General features: G+C 44.8%; 2 protein-coding genes across 3 annotated transcripts in view; one reads left to right on the top strand and one right to left on the bottom strand.

Moving 5' to 3' along the window:
- Positions 1-10,954, top strand: part of FBXL5 (F-box and leucine rich repeat protein 5) — a 77,236-nt gene extending 66,282 nt beyond the window's left edge. Inside the window, exons 10-11 of the mRNA XM_038745531.1 lie at positions 2,113-2,261; positions 10,033-10,954. Coding sequence (XP_038601459.1) covers positions 2,113-2,261; positions 10,033-10,109 — 226 coding nt within the window. The 3' untranslated portion in view covers positions 10,110-10,954. The remainder of the gene's footprint in view (positions 1-2,112; positions 2,262-10,032) is intronic.
- Positions 10,955-12,232: 1,278 nt separating this feature from the next.
- The window catches only part of CC2D2A (coiled-coil and C2 domain containing 2A), a 185,507-nt gene continuing 179,918 nt past the window's right edge, over positions 12,233-17,821 (bottom strand). The window contains exons 34-38 of one of the 2 annotated variants that reach the window (XM_038745219.1): positions 17,573-17,707; positions 15,880-16,002; positions 15,524-15,582; positions 13,872-14,049; positions 12,233-12,483 (exon numbers count right to left, since the gene is read on the bottom strand). In XM_038745219.1, the coding sequence (XP_038601147.1) occupies positions 12,295-12,483; positions 13,872-14,049; positions 15,524-15,582; positions 15,880-16,002; positions 17,573-17,707 (684 nt within the window). In that variant the 3' untranslated portion in view covers positions 12,233-12,294. The remainder of the gene's footprint in view (positions 12,484-13,871; positions 14,050-15,523; positions 15,583-15,879; positions 16,003-17,572; positions 17,708-17,821) is intronic. The other variant, XM_038745218.1, reaches the window with a different exon arrangement.

Here is a 17,821-nt window from a genome sequence, read left to right as displayed (position 1 = left end):
AGATAACTGAGGCACAGAGAAGTTAAATGATTTGCCCAAGATCACACAGCAGGCAGCAAGAGCCCGGGCTTGGGAGTCAGAGGTCATGGGTTCTAATCCCGGCTCTGCCACTTGTCAGCTGTGTGACTTTGGGCTAGTCACTTCACTTCTCTGTGCCTCAGTTCCCTCATCTGGAAAATGGCGATTAAGACCATGAGCCCCACGTGGGACAAGCTGATTACCTTGTATCCCCCCCCCCCAGCGCTTAGAACAGTGCTTGGCACATAGTAAGCGCCTAACAAATGCCATTATTATTATTGAGGGAGCTGGAATTAGAACCCAGGTCCTCTGATTCCTAAGCCCACATTCTTTTCAGTAGCCACGTTGTTACTTACAGCCTTAATTCATGGGAACCCCAAACAAGTACAAATTCAAATTTAGGTTATTTCTTTTTTATTACACAAAGTTCTCCTAGAAGTTGAACTGAAAATGTGGTAATTTATTTATTTGTGGTATTTATGAAGCCCTTGCTGCGCCAAGCACTGTACTAAGAGCTGGGGTAGGTACAAGGTAATCGGGTTGGACACCCACATGATGCTCACAGTTTTAGTAATAGGGATTAGGATTTAATCCCATTTAACCGATGAGGAAATTGAGGCCCAGAGAAGTTAAATGACTTGCCCAGGGTCACACAGCAAGCAAGTAGAAGAGCTGGGATTAGAACCCAGGTCCACCAACTCGGGCATAATTTACAACTAAGCTGGAAGAACCTGTGCGGTGTGGATGGTCACGTTTTTAAAGTATTTCCAACACAGCAGTGTCATTTGAGGCATTTTCCATCTAGTTACTGTAGAATATCCTAGAAATCTGGGGCAAAATGGACATAGAATAAACTTCAAGTACATGTTTAGGGCAGTTAACGATGTTCTGGCTTATGGGGTTTTTTTTTTCAATAAAACAGGGAGCAAATCATATATTTTTCTTTCTGGTCCGTAGGTGAGGTAGAATGACTTAAAATTCATCTGGCTCCAAAACTTTTAGTAATGATGTAAATACCAGCCAGCCAGATTACCTTTGCAATGTAATTTTTTAATAGCTGCTATCCCTTGCTGGAAAGAAGTGGTTTACAATTTTTCACACTTTCACGTTGGATGGTGGCATTCATCATCATCATCATCAATCGTATTTATTGAGCGCTTACTGTGTGCAGAGCACTGTACTAAGCGCTTGGGAAGTACAAGTTGGCAACACATAGAGACAGTCCCTACCCAACAGTGGGCTCACAGTCTAAAGGGGGGAGACAGAGAACAAAACCAAACATACTAACAAAATAAAATAAATAGAATAGATATGTAATAAATAGAATAGATATGTAATAAATAGAATAGATATTAGAATCTAGTTGTACAGGCTTAGCATAGTATATGCGCACGACACAGAAGACAATTTACTACTGACTGATGCTTTGGTAATAGCAAATTTCCAAAAGAGTTTGTCCACTGAGAGGACTGAAGAGCTGCTTTCCTGTAGAACTGGTGAATTTTCTGGAGAAGTCTCCATTATTATACCATTATTATTATTATTATTAGTCTTCCACTCTGCAGGTTCCTCTTAATGGGTCAGTTTCCGTGGACTTTTAGGTGGCTGTATTCTCGAAGTCTCTCAGTAGACCCTAGCTTAGCCTGAGCCTTTATTGGAGTGATTTCAAACTGTCTTGAGAACTGAGGGGGCATCTGGAAACGTATGTCCTTTGAACATATCAATAATAATAATAATAATTGGCATTTGTTAAGCGCTTACTATGTGCAAAGCACTGTTCTAAGCGCTGGGGAGGATACAGGGTGATCAGGTTGTCCCACGTGGGGCTCACAGTCTTAATCCCCATTTCACAGAGGAGGTAACAGGCCCAGAGAAGTTAAGTGACTTGCCCACAGCAGACATGTGGTGGAGTCGGGATTCGAACCCATGACCTGTGACTCCAAAGCCCGGGCTTCTTCCACTGAGCCACGCTGCTTCTCTCGATCTCTTCAGGCCCCTTCTAGCTATGGCAAACCTTGACCCTGGGAGCCCAGAGGATGGATTTGGTGGTTTCTGGATGGTCAAACGCATTTATAATTGTCTCTTTGATTACAGGGTGTTGACCCTGGGAGGAGGCCTGCCTCATCTGGAGCATCTTAACCTTTCGGGTTGTCTCACTGTAACTGGTGCCGGGCTGCAGGATTTGGTGTCAGCATGTCCTTCTCTGAACGACGAACACTTTTACTACTGTGACAACATCAACGGTAATGTCTCTTCCGGCGCTTAGAACAGTGCTGTGCACATAGGAAGCGCTTAACAAATGCCATCATTATTATTATTATTCTAAAACAGGAGCTCATTTTGAAGTAGTAGGGTAGCTCTTTGAACTTGCGCGCGTTTCCTTGGTGAAGACAAAAATCGTCTCTGTGAGCTCTGCTTCTTTAAAGGTAAGTTAGTTTGTGAATCCATACTTGACCCACACCCTGGAGGGCTGTCTTTCCTTGCTTCCGACAACTGTAGATGAGAAGATTGTCGAATCCCAGGATTTCCTGGGCATTGTGGTTGGTCCCCAGTGGGCCAGGGCGGTCCTGAAACAAGGGTAAGCGCCGCAGGGCCCATTTTGGAGCGGTTGCCATCTGCTCCCTGTACTTCGTTACGACCTCCTCTTTCCTCCGTAGTGGTGAATCAGTGGCCCTGGAGCTTAGCCGCCTACACTGGGTAGGTGAGTTTGTAAGACAGTTGGGATGCCCGCCACGTGCGTGCCCTTTAAGGCAGAGTCAGGGCAGACTGACGGCAGCTGTGGCCCGAGAAGCCCGCAGAGTGATCCTAAATGTCTTACTGTGCCTCTGAGCAGGAGAGAGGCCTGGACAGGTGGAGAAAAGAGCGGCCATGGGCTCCTGAAACGCCCCGGCTATTCGTGTGTGACATAGAGAAGCAGCGGGGCTCAGTGGAAAGAGCACGGGCTTTGGAGTCAGAGGACATGGGTCTGCCGCTTGTCATCTGTGTGACTTTGGCCAAGTCACTTAACTTCTGTGTGCCTCAGTTCCCTCATCTGTAAAATGGGGATGAAGACTGTGAGCCCCCTGTGGGACAACCTGATCACCTTGTAACCTCCCAGCGCTTAGAACAGTGCTTTGCACACAGTAAGCGCTTAATAAATGCCATCAGTATTATTATTATTATTATCTCGCATCTCCTCCTGCCTTCAGGACATCTCCATCTGGATGTCTGCCCGCCACCTAAAACTCAACATGTCCAAGACTGAACTCCTTGTCTTCCCTCCCAAACCCTGCCCTCTCCCTGACTTTCCCATCACTGTTGACGGCACCACCATCCTTCCCATCTCACAAGCCCGCAACCTTGGTGTCATCCTCGACTCTGCTGTCCCGTTCACCCCTCACATCCGAGCCGTCACCAAAACCTGCCGGTCTCAGCTCCGCAACTTTGCCAAGATCCACCCTTTCCTCTCCATCCAAACCGCTACCCTGCTCGTTCAAGCTCTCATCCTATCCTGTCTGGATTACTGTATCAGCCTCCTCTTCAATGTCCCATCCTCCTGTCTCTCCCCACTTCAATCCATACTTCATGCCGCTGCCCGGATTGTCTTTGTTCAGAAACGCTCTGGGCATGTTACTCCCCTCCTCAAACATCTCCAGTGGCTACCAATCAATCTGCGCATCAGGCAGAAACTCCTCACCCTGGGCTTCAAGGCTGTCCATCCCCTCACCCCCTCCTACCTCCCCTCCCTTCTCTCCTTCTCCAGCCCAGCCCGCACCCTCCGCTCCTCCACTGCTCATCTCCTCCCCGTGCCTCGTTCTCGCCCGTCCCGCCGTCGACCCCCCAGCCCACGTCATCCCCCTGGCCTGGAATGCCCTCCCTCTGCCCCTCCGCCAAGCTAGCTCTCTTCCTCCCTTCAAGGCCCTACTGAGAGCTCACCTCCTCCAGGAGGCCTTCCCAGACTGAGCCCTTTTCTTCCTCTCCCCCTCCTCCCCCTCCCCGTCCCCCCCCTCCTTACCTCCTCCTCCTCCCCGCAGCACCTGTATATATGTATGTATGTTTGTACATAGTTATTACTCTATTTTACTTGTACCTATCTATTCTATTTATTTTATTTTGTTAATATGTTTTGTTTTGTTGTCTGTCTCCCCCTTCTAGACTGTGAGCCCACTATTGGGTAGGGACCATCTCTATATGTTGCCAACCTGTACTTCCCAAGTGCTTAGTACAGTGCTTTGCACACAGTAAGCACTCAATAAATACGATTGAATTGTCCCGGCGGAATGTGGGGCCCAACGCCTTCCAAGGCTCTCGCTGCTCCCTTCACAATCTGGAACAAGCCGGGGGCTCTCTTCCCACTTCCATTTCCAGGTCCTTCTGGAGTCTGCTTTTGAGCCTAGCCCAGTGTTCTGCACACAGTAAGCGCTTAATAAATACCATTGATTGGTTGTTTTGGAGAAGGTGTACCGCCTAATGAAAGAGCCTTGAGCCTGGGAATCAGGAGACCTGGGTTCTAACCCTGGCTCTGCCACCGTTTTGCTGTTTGGCTTTGGCCAAGCCACTTAACTTCTCTGTTGGGGATTCATTATCTTTTCTCCCTCCTACTCAGACTGTGAGCCCAGTTAGGGACAGGGACTGTGTCAAACCTGATTATCATGTATCTACCTCAGTGCTTTAGTGTAGTGCCTGGCACACAGCAAGTGCTTAACAAATGCCGTTATTACTATTGTCATTATTGGTCTTCCACTCTGCAGGTTCCTCTTAATGGGTCAGTTTCGGTGGACTTTTAGGTGGCTGTCTTCTCGAAGTCTGTCACTAGACCCTAGCTTAGCCTGAGCCTTTACTGGAGTGATTTCAAACTGTCTTGAGAACTGAGGGGGCATCTGGAAACAACCCCCAGATGTAATTTGTTTTAATGGCTGTATCCTCACTAGATTGTAAGCTCCTTGAGGGCAGGAATCATGTCTACCAACTCTGTTGTGACCGCTCACATCTACGGTGATCTGGAACACCCTCCCTGTTCATATCTGGCGGACGATCACTCTCCCCACCTTTAAAGCCTTACTGAGACCTCCCACCCACGTCCTGCCTGTGGCCTGTAGCACCCTCCCTCCTCCTATCCGGCAGTCAATCACTTTCCGCACTTTCAAAGCCTTATTGAAGCCATACCTTCTCCAAGAGGCCCTCCTTCCCTCTTCTCCCACTCCTTCCTGTGTCGCCTTTGCCTTTAGATTTGCAGCCTTTCTTCACCCCACACCTCAGCCCCACGGCATTTATGTTCACATCCGTAATTTATTTATTTGTTAATTAATGTCCGTCTTCCCTTCTAGACTGTAAGCCCGATGTGGGCAGGGAACACGTCTACCAACTCGGTTGGGTGTACTCTCTCAAGCACTTAGTCCCGCGCCCTTGCTTATAGGAAGAGCTCGTTGAATACCAATGATTGAACTCAAATGACCAGGTCCTCTAGTTAATTAAACTGGGATTAATTCTTTTCTCAGCACAGCTCCAGCCCGCAGGGAGGCTCCCAGCACTAACCTACAGCCCTGGGGTCCCCGGATCCCCTTGGAGAACAGCGCTTTCTTGAGTTTTGCAGCAGCAGATTGAAGTGTCACTGTTCCTGGAATTGACTTCAGCGGATTATCTGTCAGAGGGGGTGGTTTTTAGGTGCAATTGGCATAGCTGATTTCTAGGATGAGGGAGGATCCGCACCTGTATTCAGAAACTCTGATTCCCTGGGGTCCGTAGAACACTTGTTCAGGCTGTTGCCCCATTGCCAACATCATCACAGTCGTATTACATTTTCAGTGTGGAAGGCCGTATCCAGCTTCTGACCCATTCAGATTGTGTTTAGCTGACCGATAAGAACATTGGTTAAGTGAATTTCCTCCGCCCCCCGCCGAGATTTTAGTCAAAATGACTGAAAATTATTTTCTTCTCTTGAAGAAGCATACGTTGGCCTTTCTGGTGTGCGGCTTAATTCTTGAAACCCATGATTCGTTGTGTGAAAAGATCCAGCTGTGGTATAAAACCCAGGTAAAGAGTTCCCTAGGCAAGATTGGCAGCACCTATAATTAAGCCCCAGAGTTGTGCCATTCCCTGCAGACGTGGCGCAGCGTGGTGTAAACGGACTGGCAGCCCTTAAAAGGGCCTCCGTTGGTGAGGCTTGGTTCAAGCATTTGTGTGACTGACAGTTTCTTCCATGAAACGCTTGATTTCCAGCCATTAGCCTCAAAGCAGTGATGTTCCGATACAGTCTCTTCCTGAACGTGACCTTGGGACAAGCTGCCACCTCAAAATTGTTCCAGAAAGTTTTCTTATCCTTTTATCCGTTTGCAAAACGCCAGTTTTGCCACAGCACCCTCGAAACCGTATTTCAGCGGGCATTTGGGGGCAGTTGATATTTAGCTGTGAGAAGCAGCGTGGCTCAGTGGAAAGAGCACGGGCTTTGGAGTCAGAGGTCATGGGTTCAAATCTCAGCTCTGCCAATTGTCAGCTGTGTGACTTTGGGCAAGTCACAACTTCTCTGGGCCTCAGTTCCCTCATCTGTAAAATGGGAATTAAGGCTGTGAGCCCTCCGTGGGACAACCTGATCACCTTGTAACCTCCCCAGTGCTTAGAACAGTGCATTGCACATAGTAAGCGCTTAATAAAAATGCCATTATTATTATTAGAACAGTGCTTTGCCCATAGTAAGCGCTTAATAAATGCCATTATTATTATTATTATTATTATTCCACATGTAGCCTTAGAAACAATAAGCCTGCCTGGTCTGCATTTGAAAGAAACATATTCCAAGTTAAAGCATCAAAATAAATCACAACTTAAGCTATAATATGGTAATAAAACTGACTTTGAGAGAGAGAGAGAGAGAAGCACCTGAATTATGCCAGAATTATTGCGGGACTACTTTAATGACCGAAAGACTTACTGAACTCAACATTGTGAACCGACTTTCTTCAGAAGAACCTGTTTTCCTGCTGGGGCAAGTCAAAAAGTCAGGAATGTTCTTTCTGTTTTATTCTGCCTTCCTTAGGTAATTGTGTCCAGTTTTGCCCACTACAGTTTAAAATTGAAGAAGATCCTTAGAAATGTGTCAGGATAATTGACAGCAGATACCTACACAGAAAGACGAAAGGGATCTTTAGGCCTCGAGAAGAGAAGGCTAAGGGATGCTTCGATACTAGAGGTCTTCAAGAACACTCGGGAGTTTAATGGACAGGATGTTGGTCATGTCCGCTTGGGACTGGGAAAGGGGCTTAAAGAAAGTGGGAGAGTTGATTAGGCATAAAAAAGAAAGTCAGCTTTGGAGTCAGGTAGGAAGAAGGTGGTCTCCCACCACGGATGTCTTTAAGAAGTAGACAACTGTCTGTCCTAATTGTTTAGTTATTCATCTCCCTGGAGCAGATAGTTCAGTTGATTCTTTCCATCAGTGAGTAAAGTAAGCCACTGAAGTGATTTTTCCGAGCAGGGAACGCTTCTACCAGCTCTATTATATTCTACTCGCCCAAGCACTTAGTACAGTGTTCCGCACACAGTAAGCGCTCAGTAAATGCCGTCGATCGATTGATTCCTGAACTCAGAGGATCGGTGACAGGGTGAGATTATTTTCTTTTCCAGCTACCACCACTGGCCGTGTTGGTAATGAAAAAACAATCGATTGAGAAATGTGGGCATAGCTTTGGGGACCGAGTCCTGGTGGATGATGATCAGGAAAGATACCGGTGTAGCGATGGTACTTTTTACATTTGGAAGATCGTCGTTGGCAGTCACTTTTCTCCATTTCCCATTCATGGAATGGAGTTTGCGTGTATTTCCCCTTGGTGATAGTTAAGTGCAGATCACTAAAATATTTTTCTGATTTGCATAAAACCGTGTATATCTACAAACATAACATCCTAGATGAACCAATCTCAGATGGTTTGCTGTTTTATGTTTCTAATTTAAGTTAAAGTGGAATGAAGGTAAGTGAAGGTAAGTAGAGCCAGCTAGCCACAGAAGGGCACAAGTGAAACCGAGGAGGAGAGCGAGTCTTTTTAGTAAGTGAACTAACGAAAAATCACCCGGAAATTAAATCTGTTTTTCTTTCCACTCAGTTATCCCAAATAATTCACTAGTTCTCGCTCTTTCCCTCTCTAGGATGCTTTGATTAGCCCACTTCTGGAGAGTATTTCTGAAAGCGTTGCATTAGATGGCTACCTAAAATTTACTTACCATTTGCCTAGAGCATTTCGCCTGCATATTATTCATTTGGGAAGATGCCCGACTAAAGTTTTTCACAGGAGGAATTGGGGTGGAGATGAGATGCAGCATTTTGGACTTGGTATTGAAAGCGGCACACAGTTCTCTTTTCCCACAGGTGGTGGTAGGCAGTCACCAAGTCAGACGGCAGGGCTTGCTACCGCCAGACACCAACACGCCGAAACCCGTGCTATGTTTAGAGCGCTTCTTTTGAATTTGGCCCGTAGAACGGCTTTAATGTTCCAGTTGAGATGGTCGTTGACCGGCTTGCAAATTGAGATGGCCGTTGACCGGCTTGCAAACCCAACCTCTGTAACATATATTCATTCTTGGGTCTATCTTTTTGGCTCCCTAAATGAAGCTTAGCTAGTTGCAGCCTTACAAACCCACAGGTTCACAAACAAATCTAGAATCACCTGGTTGCTGTTACTGTAATGCGATTTTGTTTGCTGAGCTATTAATGTTTCGGTGAGGTTTTTTTTTCCCCCCCAGTAAAGGATGATTTATGGACTTTTGCCCATTAAGAAACATCTGAAAAGCAGAGGTTATAAACCATTGAAAGTTATCTTCCTGGTTTGGTCAGTTTATTTCCACGATAGCTATATATGGAGAAACGTGTTCAGTTCAAAATGTCAAACGTAGCACAGCAAAATGAGTTTACTGTTTGTTTTTGAGTGGGAGCCTCACAGCTGCCTGAAGACATGGAATTAACTGCTCTTACTATTTTGGTATAGTAGGGTTGGGTCTCACCTGTTGCTAACTGCATACAGTGGGAATATGGCACAGGGGCTGTGTTTTACTGCAGTCGTTTTTGATGAAACTTTGAACCATTAAAAAAAGTTGCCAAGACCCTAAAGTCTTCCTGTACGTGCCCTATGGGCAGGGAACATGCCTGCTAATTAAAAATAATAATAATGATGATGATGATAGGGACTGTCTTTATATGTTGCCAATCTGTACTTCCCAAGCACTTAGTACAGTGCTCTGCACATAATAAGCGCTCAATAAATATGATTGATGATGGTATTTGTTAAGCACTTACTATGTGTCAAGCTCTGTTGTTGTATTAAACTCTCCCAAGCACTTAATACAGTGCTCTGCACATAGTGAGCACTCAATAAATATCATTGATTACATTGCTAGGTACCAAATTCACGCATTATATACCTTTGCCTCAGGCATGGTGCTTACAAAGTTTAGTATGTTTTCGTAGGTCCCTTTCATTCTTATTTGAAAAGTGTTCTGCCTATCCAGGTTCTAGGAATGCTTATGAAGCTGCTGTTGCAGATATTTGTCTGGTTCGTTGTTGTCCTTTCATTAAAAGCCCAAGATGTTAATATATTACATTCACTGTAAAAAACACACACACACACACAAAACTAGCCACATACTGTACTTCATCAGTTTATTCCAGATAGCACAAGATTTCTGTGGTCTAAAATAACATCAGTTTAGTTGTGTTCACTATTGTAAGCTATTCAATATGTTGTTGAAGTGACTTGAACTGCTTATTTTTCAGATGTCTGGACCATATTATTTCAGTGATCTTTACCTTTTTTGCCTCACGTCAGAGATAATGGGTTTTTTTAACCTATGGGGAAGCTTTCCTTGATTAGTTGAAATGTGCACATAGTAAGTGCTTAATAAATGCCATTAAAAAATAATGTGACCATTATAGTGACCTAATGTTATAAATGAATCCCATAGCGTTCCTTGTAAAATGAAGCAGTTGGTCTTGCTCGCCCTCAGATGTCCTTAACCCCTTCGTCTTTTCACATTTGTTCTGTTTTTATACAGGTCCTCATGCCGAAACCGCCAGTGGATGCCAGAATTTGCAGTGTGGTTTTCGAGCCTGCTGCCGTTCTGGCGAATGACCCTTGACTTCTGATCTTTGTCTACTTCATTTAGCTGAGCAGGCTTCCTTTCATGCACTTTACTTACCGTACAATACACCTCTTGTGTTAACAATCCTTTTGGGTGTGACTTGTTTTACTTGGGCCCCTTCCTCTAATAACTTCAGCAGTCTTCAACCCACAGTAAAATTGTACAGTGTTGTTACAGTTTCTCACACAAATGTCATTTGGGTATGGAAAGGTAGGCTTTTGGGTAGCATGGGGGAACCGTCTCATCAGGTTTTTTTTTTTATTTTGGGCGGGAGGAGTGGGGTGGGGGCGGGCATCATCTGCTGGAAAGGGCCCTGGACTCTATTTTGGATTGTTCTGAAGTGGGACCCTCTGTTTCTCTAGAATCTCCAAATAACCTGCACATGCTTTGCAGAGTACTTCTTAAGATGTGTGTCAGAAACACTTTCCAAACCCTTCCTTCCCATGCAAAATTAGGGTTACCGGTCGCTTTCCCCTAACATTCACTTCCTCGAGATGCCATCTGTCAACCCAGATTTAAAGTAGTGCTTAAAGAAATCTTGACCATGGTTCCCGAAAACCGGCTCTGTACTTCACTCAGCCGGAGCCCTGCATCTGGCGTTTCAGAGGGGGGGCCTGTGTTTCCACCAAATCGAGTTAGAAATTTGCGATCGTAGGAACAAATGTATAAACAGAAAACTACTTGGAGGACTTCACTGATACCTTGTTTTTTATTTGAATGTTGAAGTCATGTTATCCACAGGTTTAATTTCATGTGAAAATAAGGACTAAAGTTTCTTTGTCTCTTGGTCTTCAGTACAGCTCTTGAGCCTTATAAATAAATACTCTTTGTTGAACGGTCTTGTTATTTGCTTTTATCATGGATCAGCCCGCTTGCAATCACAGTAAAAAAGGGGAATTGAGTGTGAAGAGCTGCTTTGCTGTGACGACTAAATCAAATCGACGCTTTTTGAATGGGTGGCTCACTGCCAGGGGCTGCCCCGGGTGGGGTTAAATGCTACCGCTGTTTTTATTGTAAACTACCCTGCCTTTTGAGGGATATTTCAGGGGGAAAAGACCAACTTTCTCTTGTTCCTGTCAGCTGAGAGGCTGTTGCTGCAGTGGCACAAGAAGCTGTCTAAATCGATCAGCCTGTTCACGCTGAATCCAAGCTGTGACACTCCCCCCGTCTCCTGATGCCATAAGAACGCCATGGTGGAAGGAAAGGTGACCCGTGCTTAGACAGGGAGAATGACAGCAAACATGCTGCCAAACACAAAATGTAAGAAAGATCATTTATTTACTCGCACATCTCTAAAATCAACCGATCAATAAAACGATTATTAATAATAATAACGATGATGGCATTTGTTAAGCCCTTGCTATATGCCGTTCTAAGCGCTGGAAGCTTTTTCTCTTATAAAAGGCCCGAGTTAGCTATCGTTGATTAGCAGTATAGAAGGGGCAGTGCACCTACGGTGGTCCACACTATGTGGTTAAAAAGACATTTCCATTATCACGCACTCAATCAGACCTACAGTTCATTCCTGATACGTTTTAAAAATAATACAGCCTGGGTCATTTTGACATTTACGGGGAAAGCACATTTACATTCTGTGGCTTCTGCCATGGTTAAAAACCATACCTGCAGTTTAAAGCTCATTGTGGGCACAGAAGGTGTCTACCAAGTTTGTTGAACTTTCACAGGCTCTTAGAACAGCGCTCTGCAACCGGTAAATGCTCAATAAATACCACTGATTAAAACGAGAGACCCATTTTTTTCATCCTGAGTAATAACTGGGCATCTAAAAAAAAATGAGCTCTAAATATTTAAATCTACAAATTCATAATGGAAGATTGCTTCACCCCATGCACGTGATTTTCTCCTAAGGTAACAGTATTAAGAAGTATTCCTTATTATCCTGATTGTGCACCATCATAATAATAGTGATGGCATTTGTTAAGCGCTTACTATGTGCAAAGCACTGTTCTAAGCGCTGGGGTGGATACAAGGCGATCAAGTTGTCCCATGTGGGGCTCACAGGGAATCTCCATTTTACAGATGAGGTAACTGAGGCTCAGAGAAGTTAAGTGACTTGCCCAGGGTCACACAGCAGACAGGTGGCGGAGCCAGGATTAGAACCCAAGCCCGGGCTCTTTCGACTGAGCCATGCTGCTTCTCTTATCTGCGGAACATTTATCTGTTCCGTACGAGGGAGGCAACGTAGATCCATACAGATAGTACGTTTCTGGGGTAAGCGTGGACATAAACGGCTAGAGCAAATTCAACATTAGAAGCATCAATATTGTGAACCCCGGTGCTGTAGACAGTCTCTATTAAAGGCTTCACTTCAGAATAGGGCATGTGAATGGGAAATCCAGAGAACTGAAAAAGAAAAAAGGAGTCGTCGTCAGATTATTTTAAGAATGATCTATGTATTTATGTATATGTGTATATATATATATATATATATATCAATTGACTTCTTGCAGCATTAAAAATATAGCAAAAGCATAAATAAGCAAGTAGGGAATGTACCAGATTATTTTAAGAATGATCTATGTATTTACGTATGTGTATATATATATATATATATATATATATATATATATATATATATAATATCAATTGACTTCTTGCAGCATTAAAAATATAGCAAAAGCATAAATAAGCGAGTAGGGAATGTATCTACCAGATTATTTTAAGAATGATCTATGTATTTACGTATATATATATATATATATAAATATATATCAATTGACTTCTTGCAGCATTAAAAATATAGCAAAAGCATAAATAAACGAGTAGGGAATGTATCTACCACCTGTTGTACTCTCCCAAGTGCTCGGTACAGTGCTCTGCCCAATATAAACACTCAATGAAGGTACTGCTTGAAATCATTCATGAATGAATGAACGCTCTGCACACAGTAAGCGCGCAATAAATACGATTGAATGAATGAATTCAATCGTATTGAGCGCTTACTGTGTGCAGAGTACTGTACAAAGTGCTTGGGAAGTACAAGTTGGCAACATATAGAGATGGTCATCATCATCAATCGTATTTATATAGATTTATATTTTATATATATTTATATAGAGACGGTCCCTCCCCAACAGTGGGCTCACAGTCTAGAAGTCCAGAAATAATAAGTGTACAGGTTTGGTGCTGCCGTGCACAGCTGCAGGGTCTGCTTATTGTCAAATATGTGAACTCCAGATCCATTAATGAGACATTAGGGAGGAGGTAAACTAGCTCAGGAAATAATAATAACAATAATGATGGCATTTGTTATAATAATAATAATGATGGCATTTGTTATAATAATAATAATAATAATAATGGCATTTGTTAAGCGCTTACTATGTGTGAAGCACTGTTCTAAGTGCCGGGGAAGTTAAGCGACAAGCCCGTGCGCTTGCTGCTGAGCCACGCTGCTTCTCAACGTGACACTGAAGCAGGGAAGCAGCATGGCCCAGTGGCAAGAGCCCGGGCTTTGGAGTCAGAGGTCATGGGTTCCAATCCCGGCTCCGCCACTTGTCAGCTGTGTGACTTGCACTTCTCTGGGCCTCCGTGACCTCATCTGGAAAATGGGGATTAAGACTGTGAGCCCCCCGTGGGACAACCTGATCACCCTGTAAACTCCCCAGTGCTCAGAACAGTGCTTTGCACATAGTAAGCGCTTAATAAATGCCGTTATGGAGGAAATATGACAGTTCCTCGCAATGAGCATAATTCTGGGTAAAAATAAAGAGCCCTGTGCAGGCTCTTACCCTGTAATCTCCCAGCTGCTTCAATAGTTCCGCCTGGTGATCATCTTCTACGTCTTTCCCTTGGTTCTTTTCAAGCAGGGGCAAGAAGTGACGCAGGGTGGAGGTGCAGTATCTATTCCAACGGGTTACGTGGCGTGGTCTCCATTCCATGATTTTCTCTTTGAGGATTTTTTCAAGCCTGTAAAATCAAATGGTCCTATTTGGGGCGACAAGCCCTTTCTTTACAATTAGCCAAAAACATACCTGGGACGCAGATTGGGTTTTAAACAATTGACTCCCAACAGGTCATCCGCTGAGGCCACCGATATTTTTTTTTCCAGTACCTTTCAAAGCATTCGATAATGAGTTACTAACTAGTTACTCTCACAATCAATCAATCGTATTTATTGAGCGCTTACTATGTGCAGTACTATATACTATAGTATATATGTACTATAGTAAATATGCACTATATTTTGTTGGTATGTTTGATTTTGTTCTCTGTCTCCCCCTTTTAGACTGTGAGCCCACTGTTGGGTAGGGACTGTCTCTATCTGTTGCCAATTTGTACTTCCCAAGCGCTTAGTACAGTGCTCTGCACATAGTAAGCGCTCAATAAATACGATTGATGATGATGCAGAGCACTGTACTAAGCGCTTGGGAAGTCCAAATTGGCAACATATAGAGACAGTCCCTACCCAACAGTGGGCTCACAGTCTAAAAGGGGGGGACAGAGAACAAAACCAAACATACTAACAAAATAAAATAAATAGAATAGATATGTTCTATTCTATATTCTATATTCACAAGCCTCTTTCTTGACTCTCACAAGACTCTTCTAGACTGTGAGCCTGCCTTCTAGACTGTGAGCCCGCTGTTGGGTAGGGACTGTCTCTATGTGTTGCCAACTTGTACTTCCCAAGCGCTTAGTCCAGTGCTCTGCACACAGTAAGCGCTCAATAAATACGACCGATTGATTGAATCACCCAAAACAAGGAAAGAGGGGCTGCAACGGATTCTCAACAGCTTTCAAGTTAAAATGTTATTACCACTGCCCCGAGACTGTTCTTTCCCGATTCTCCTCTGAGTTGATGAGGTGGAACATCAGGGGAAAGATGCCCTCTGGAAATGTTTTTTGGATCACTTAGAGGTCTCTGTTAAAGCAGCTGGTGGGAACTCTTGTCAAGGCTCATTGTTTTTTATAAAGGCATTTATTAAGAACTCCCTCTGCGCTGGGGAAGATGTGAAGTTATCAGAGCAGACAGTCCTGGGCTCACAATTTATGTTCGCCCCACTGCACGGATGAGGAAACTAGGATTTCGCTAACTGTGCCAAGACTTAATACAGTGCTCTGCACACAGTAAGCGCTCAATAAATACGACTGATGATGACCCCATTCGCTCTGCACACAGTAAGCGCTCAATAAATACGATTGATGATGACCCCATTCCCGCCCCATTTGGGTCCCAAGGACAGCGTCTCCAAACCCCCTAGGTAGCTCGTTACCGCTTCCTCGCCGGCTTAGGAGCAGTGCTTGGCACGTAGTAAGCGCTTAATAAATGCCATCGTTACCGTTATTATTGAAATTCATCTTGAACCGGTTTTCCCCGTGGGATCCGAGTTCAGCGACCGAAGGAAAAAGCCCGGGCCCAGTGCAGGGCACGTGAAATTACCTGTCCTGAAGCTCTGCTGCAGCGGCTCGGTCCGTTCTCTGGTAAACCAACGCGTCGGGCTAGAAACCAAAGACAGTGTGGATGTGATTATATCACCCGACAGCACCGTGCTGAGAGGGAACATCAGGTATTTTGAAGTAAAACTAAAAATTTAGAAGCTCCCGGCTTTAGGGACCGTCTCCATATGTGGCCGACTTGTACTTCCCGAGCGCTTATTACGGTGCTCTGCACACAGCGCTCAATAAATACGACTGAGTGAATGGATGAATCCCCCCCACCACATCATTGCCTAAATCGGGATACACGGTAATAACTATCTGGGTTCTGTAGCCGCAAATACAACAGATTATACGTACCTGCACACTGGAGAGGCCAGGATAGGGAAGGCTTCTTGAAAAGAAAGGTTTCCATAGTCTGGGCTTGCTGAGGTCAAAACTTATCCTTAGAGGAGAATCATACTGTTGGATATTGAACCATATCTAAAAATTGGGAATAAACGGACGGATGGACATTTATCAGCTCTCAGAGCCCAAAACGGGATTCCCTCCTAGTACTCATCATCATCAATCGTATTTATTGAGCGCTTACTGCGTGCAGAGCACTGCACTAAGCGCTTGGGAAGTCCAAGTTGGCAACATATAGAGACAGTCCCTACCCAACAGTGGGCTCACAATCTAAAAGGGGGAGACGGAGAACAAAACCAAACATACTAACAAAATAAAATAAATAGAATAGATATGTACAAGTTAAATAGAGTAATAACTATGTACAAACATATATACTCTATGGCAGATCTCTAAATCACCAGGCGTTTCCATTCTGGCAATTGATAGATACCGAGAAGTTGGTCTATCACCGATTAATAGGTTGAACACTTTGGGCAGTTGCAAATACCGGCCTTGAAAATGGCTTTTTTATCTTATAAAAGATCCTTTCTGCCAAAGTTTGAAACCCAAAAAGATGAGTCCAAGGCAAGTGGGAGGAAGTCACCAGAAGCCCCAAAGCTTTGATACCGAGAAGTTGGTCTATCACCGATTAATAGGTTGCACGCTTTGGGCAGTTGCAAATACCGGTCTTGAAAATGGCTTTTTTTATCCTATAAAAGATCCTTTCTGCCAAAGTTTGAAACCCAAAAAGATGAGTCCAAGGCAAGTGGGAGGAAGTCACCAGAAGCCCCAAAGCTTAGATACCGAGAAGTTGGTCTATCACCGATTAATAGGTTGCACGCTTTGGGCAGTTGCAAATATTGGCCTTGAAAATGGCTTTTTTATCTTATAAAAGATCCTTTCTGCCAAAGTTTGAAACCCATAAAGATGAGTCCAAGGCAAGTGGGAGGAAGTCACCAGAAGCCCCAAAGCTTAGATTCAGCTCGGGCCGCACAACTGGAACCACCGTGGCCCAGTGGATAAGAGCATGGGCTGAGGGCAGGAGGGCCTGGGTTCTAATCCCGCCTCAGCCTCAGTCACTTCATTTGTAAACTGGGGATTAAGACTGAGCCCCCCCCACGACGTGGGATGTGGATTATTAGCTTGTACCCACCCCGGCGCTTAGTTCACTGCCCGGCCCAGCGGCCCAACCACCGCGTCCCCCTCTCCACGAGCAGCCCCAGAGCTGAATCTGCCCAACGTTGCTGAAAAAGCAGTGCACGTCTCCCCAAGAAGGCGGTAAAATGTCCGGGGTTCAACAGCAAGCCGCCCGCCTAAACTCACGGGGAGCTGGATATTTTCTTCAAACGTCAAGTCTCTGCCTTTACAGGGATTTCTAAAACAACCGCCGGATTCTCTCAACACTGTCGGAAACCCGGAGGCCTGGTGCGGTCGGGAAGATCGGCCTGGAAAGAGCCATCAGTCCGCGCAGCCATCAGGAAGGCAAAACCGCTAAGGTACGATACTGGAGACGGCGCATCATTTTATATCCCTTTTTAAGGCCTTTCATCAGAAATGATTAACGGGCCGAACCCGGCCTATATAAAGCCAATCAGAAAGTAAGACCGTATGAGCCCGAGGCCGGAGCTTGGAAGAAGGCCATGATCGGATGAGACGGACTTACGTTGTCGGGGCCGATCAAGCAGCCGATGCTTTGCAAAGGGCAGAATGTATCACACTGTCCATAAAACTGCCCGCTGCTGGGATTCCATATCAAATACTCATTGTGTTCACAAGTAAGCACGTAGGCGGTGGGACCCTGGGGAAGAAAAAGACTGCTCACGTTCAGATTTTAACTGTGCCTCTCAAATTTGATGACCCTCCCCTTCCCCCCGACTACGACACACGCTCCGAGGCTGCAAGCTCCCTGGGG

This window comes from Tachyglossus aculeatus, chromosome 4, assembly GCF_015852505.1.
Source record: "Tachyglossus aculeatus isolate mTacAcu1 chromosome 4, mTacAcu1.pri, whole genome shotgun sequence".
NCBI classification, from domain to species: Eukaryota; Metazoa; Chordata; class Mammalia; order Monotremata; family Tachyglossidae; genus Tachyglossus; species Tachyglossus aculeatus.
The sequence above is the reverse complement of the archived record's forward strand: the minus strand, read 5'-3'. Positions and strand labels throughout refer to the sequence as shown.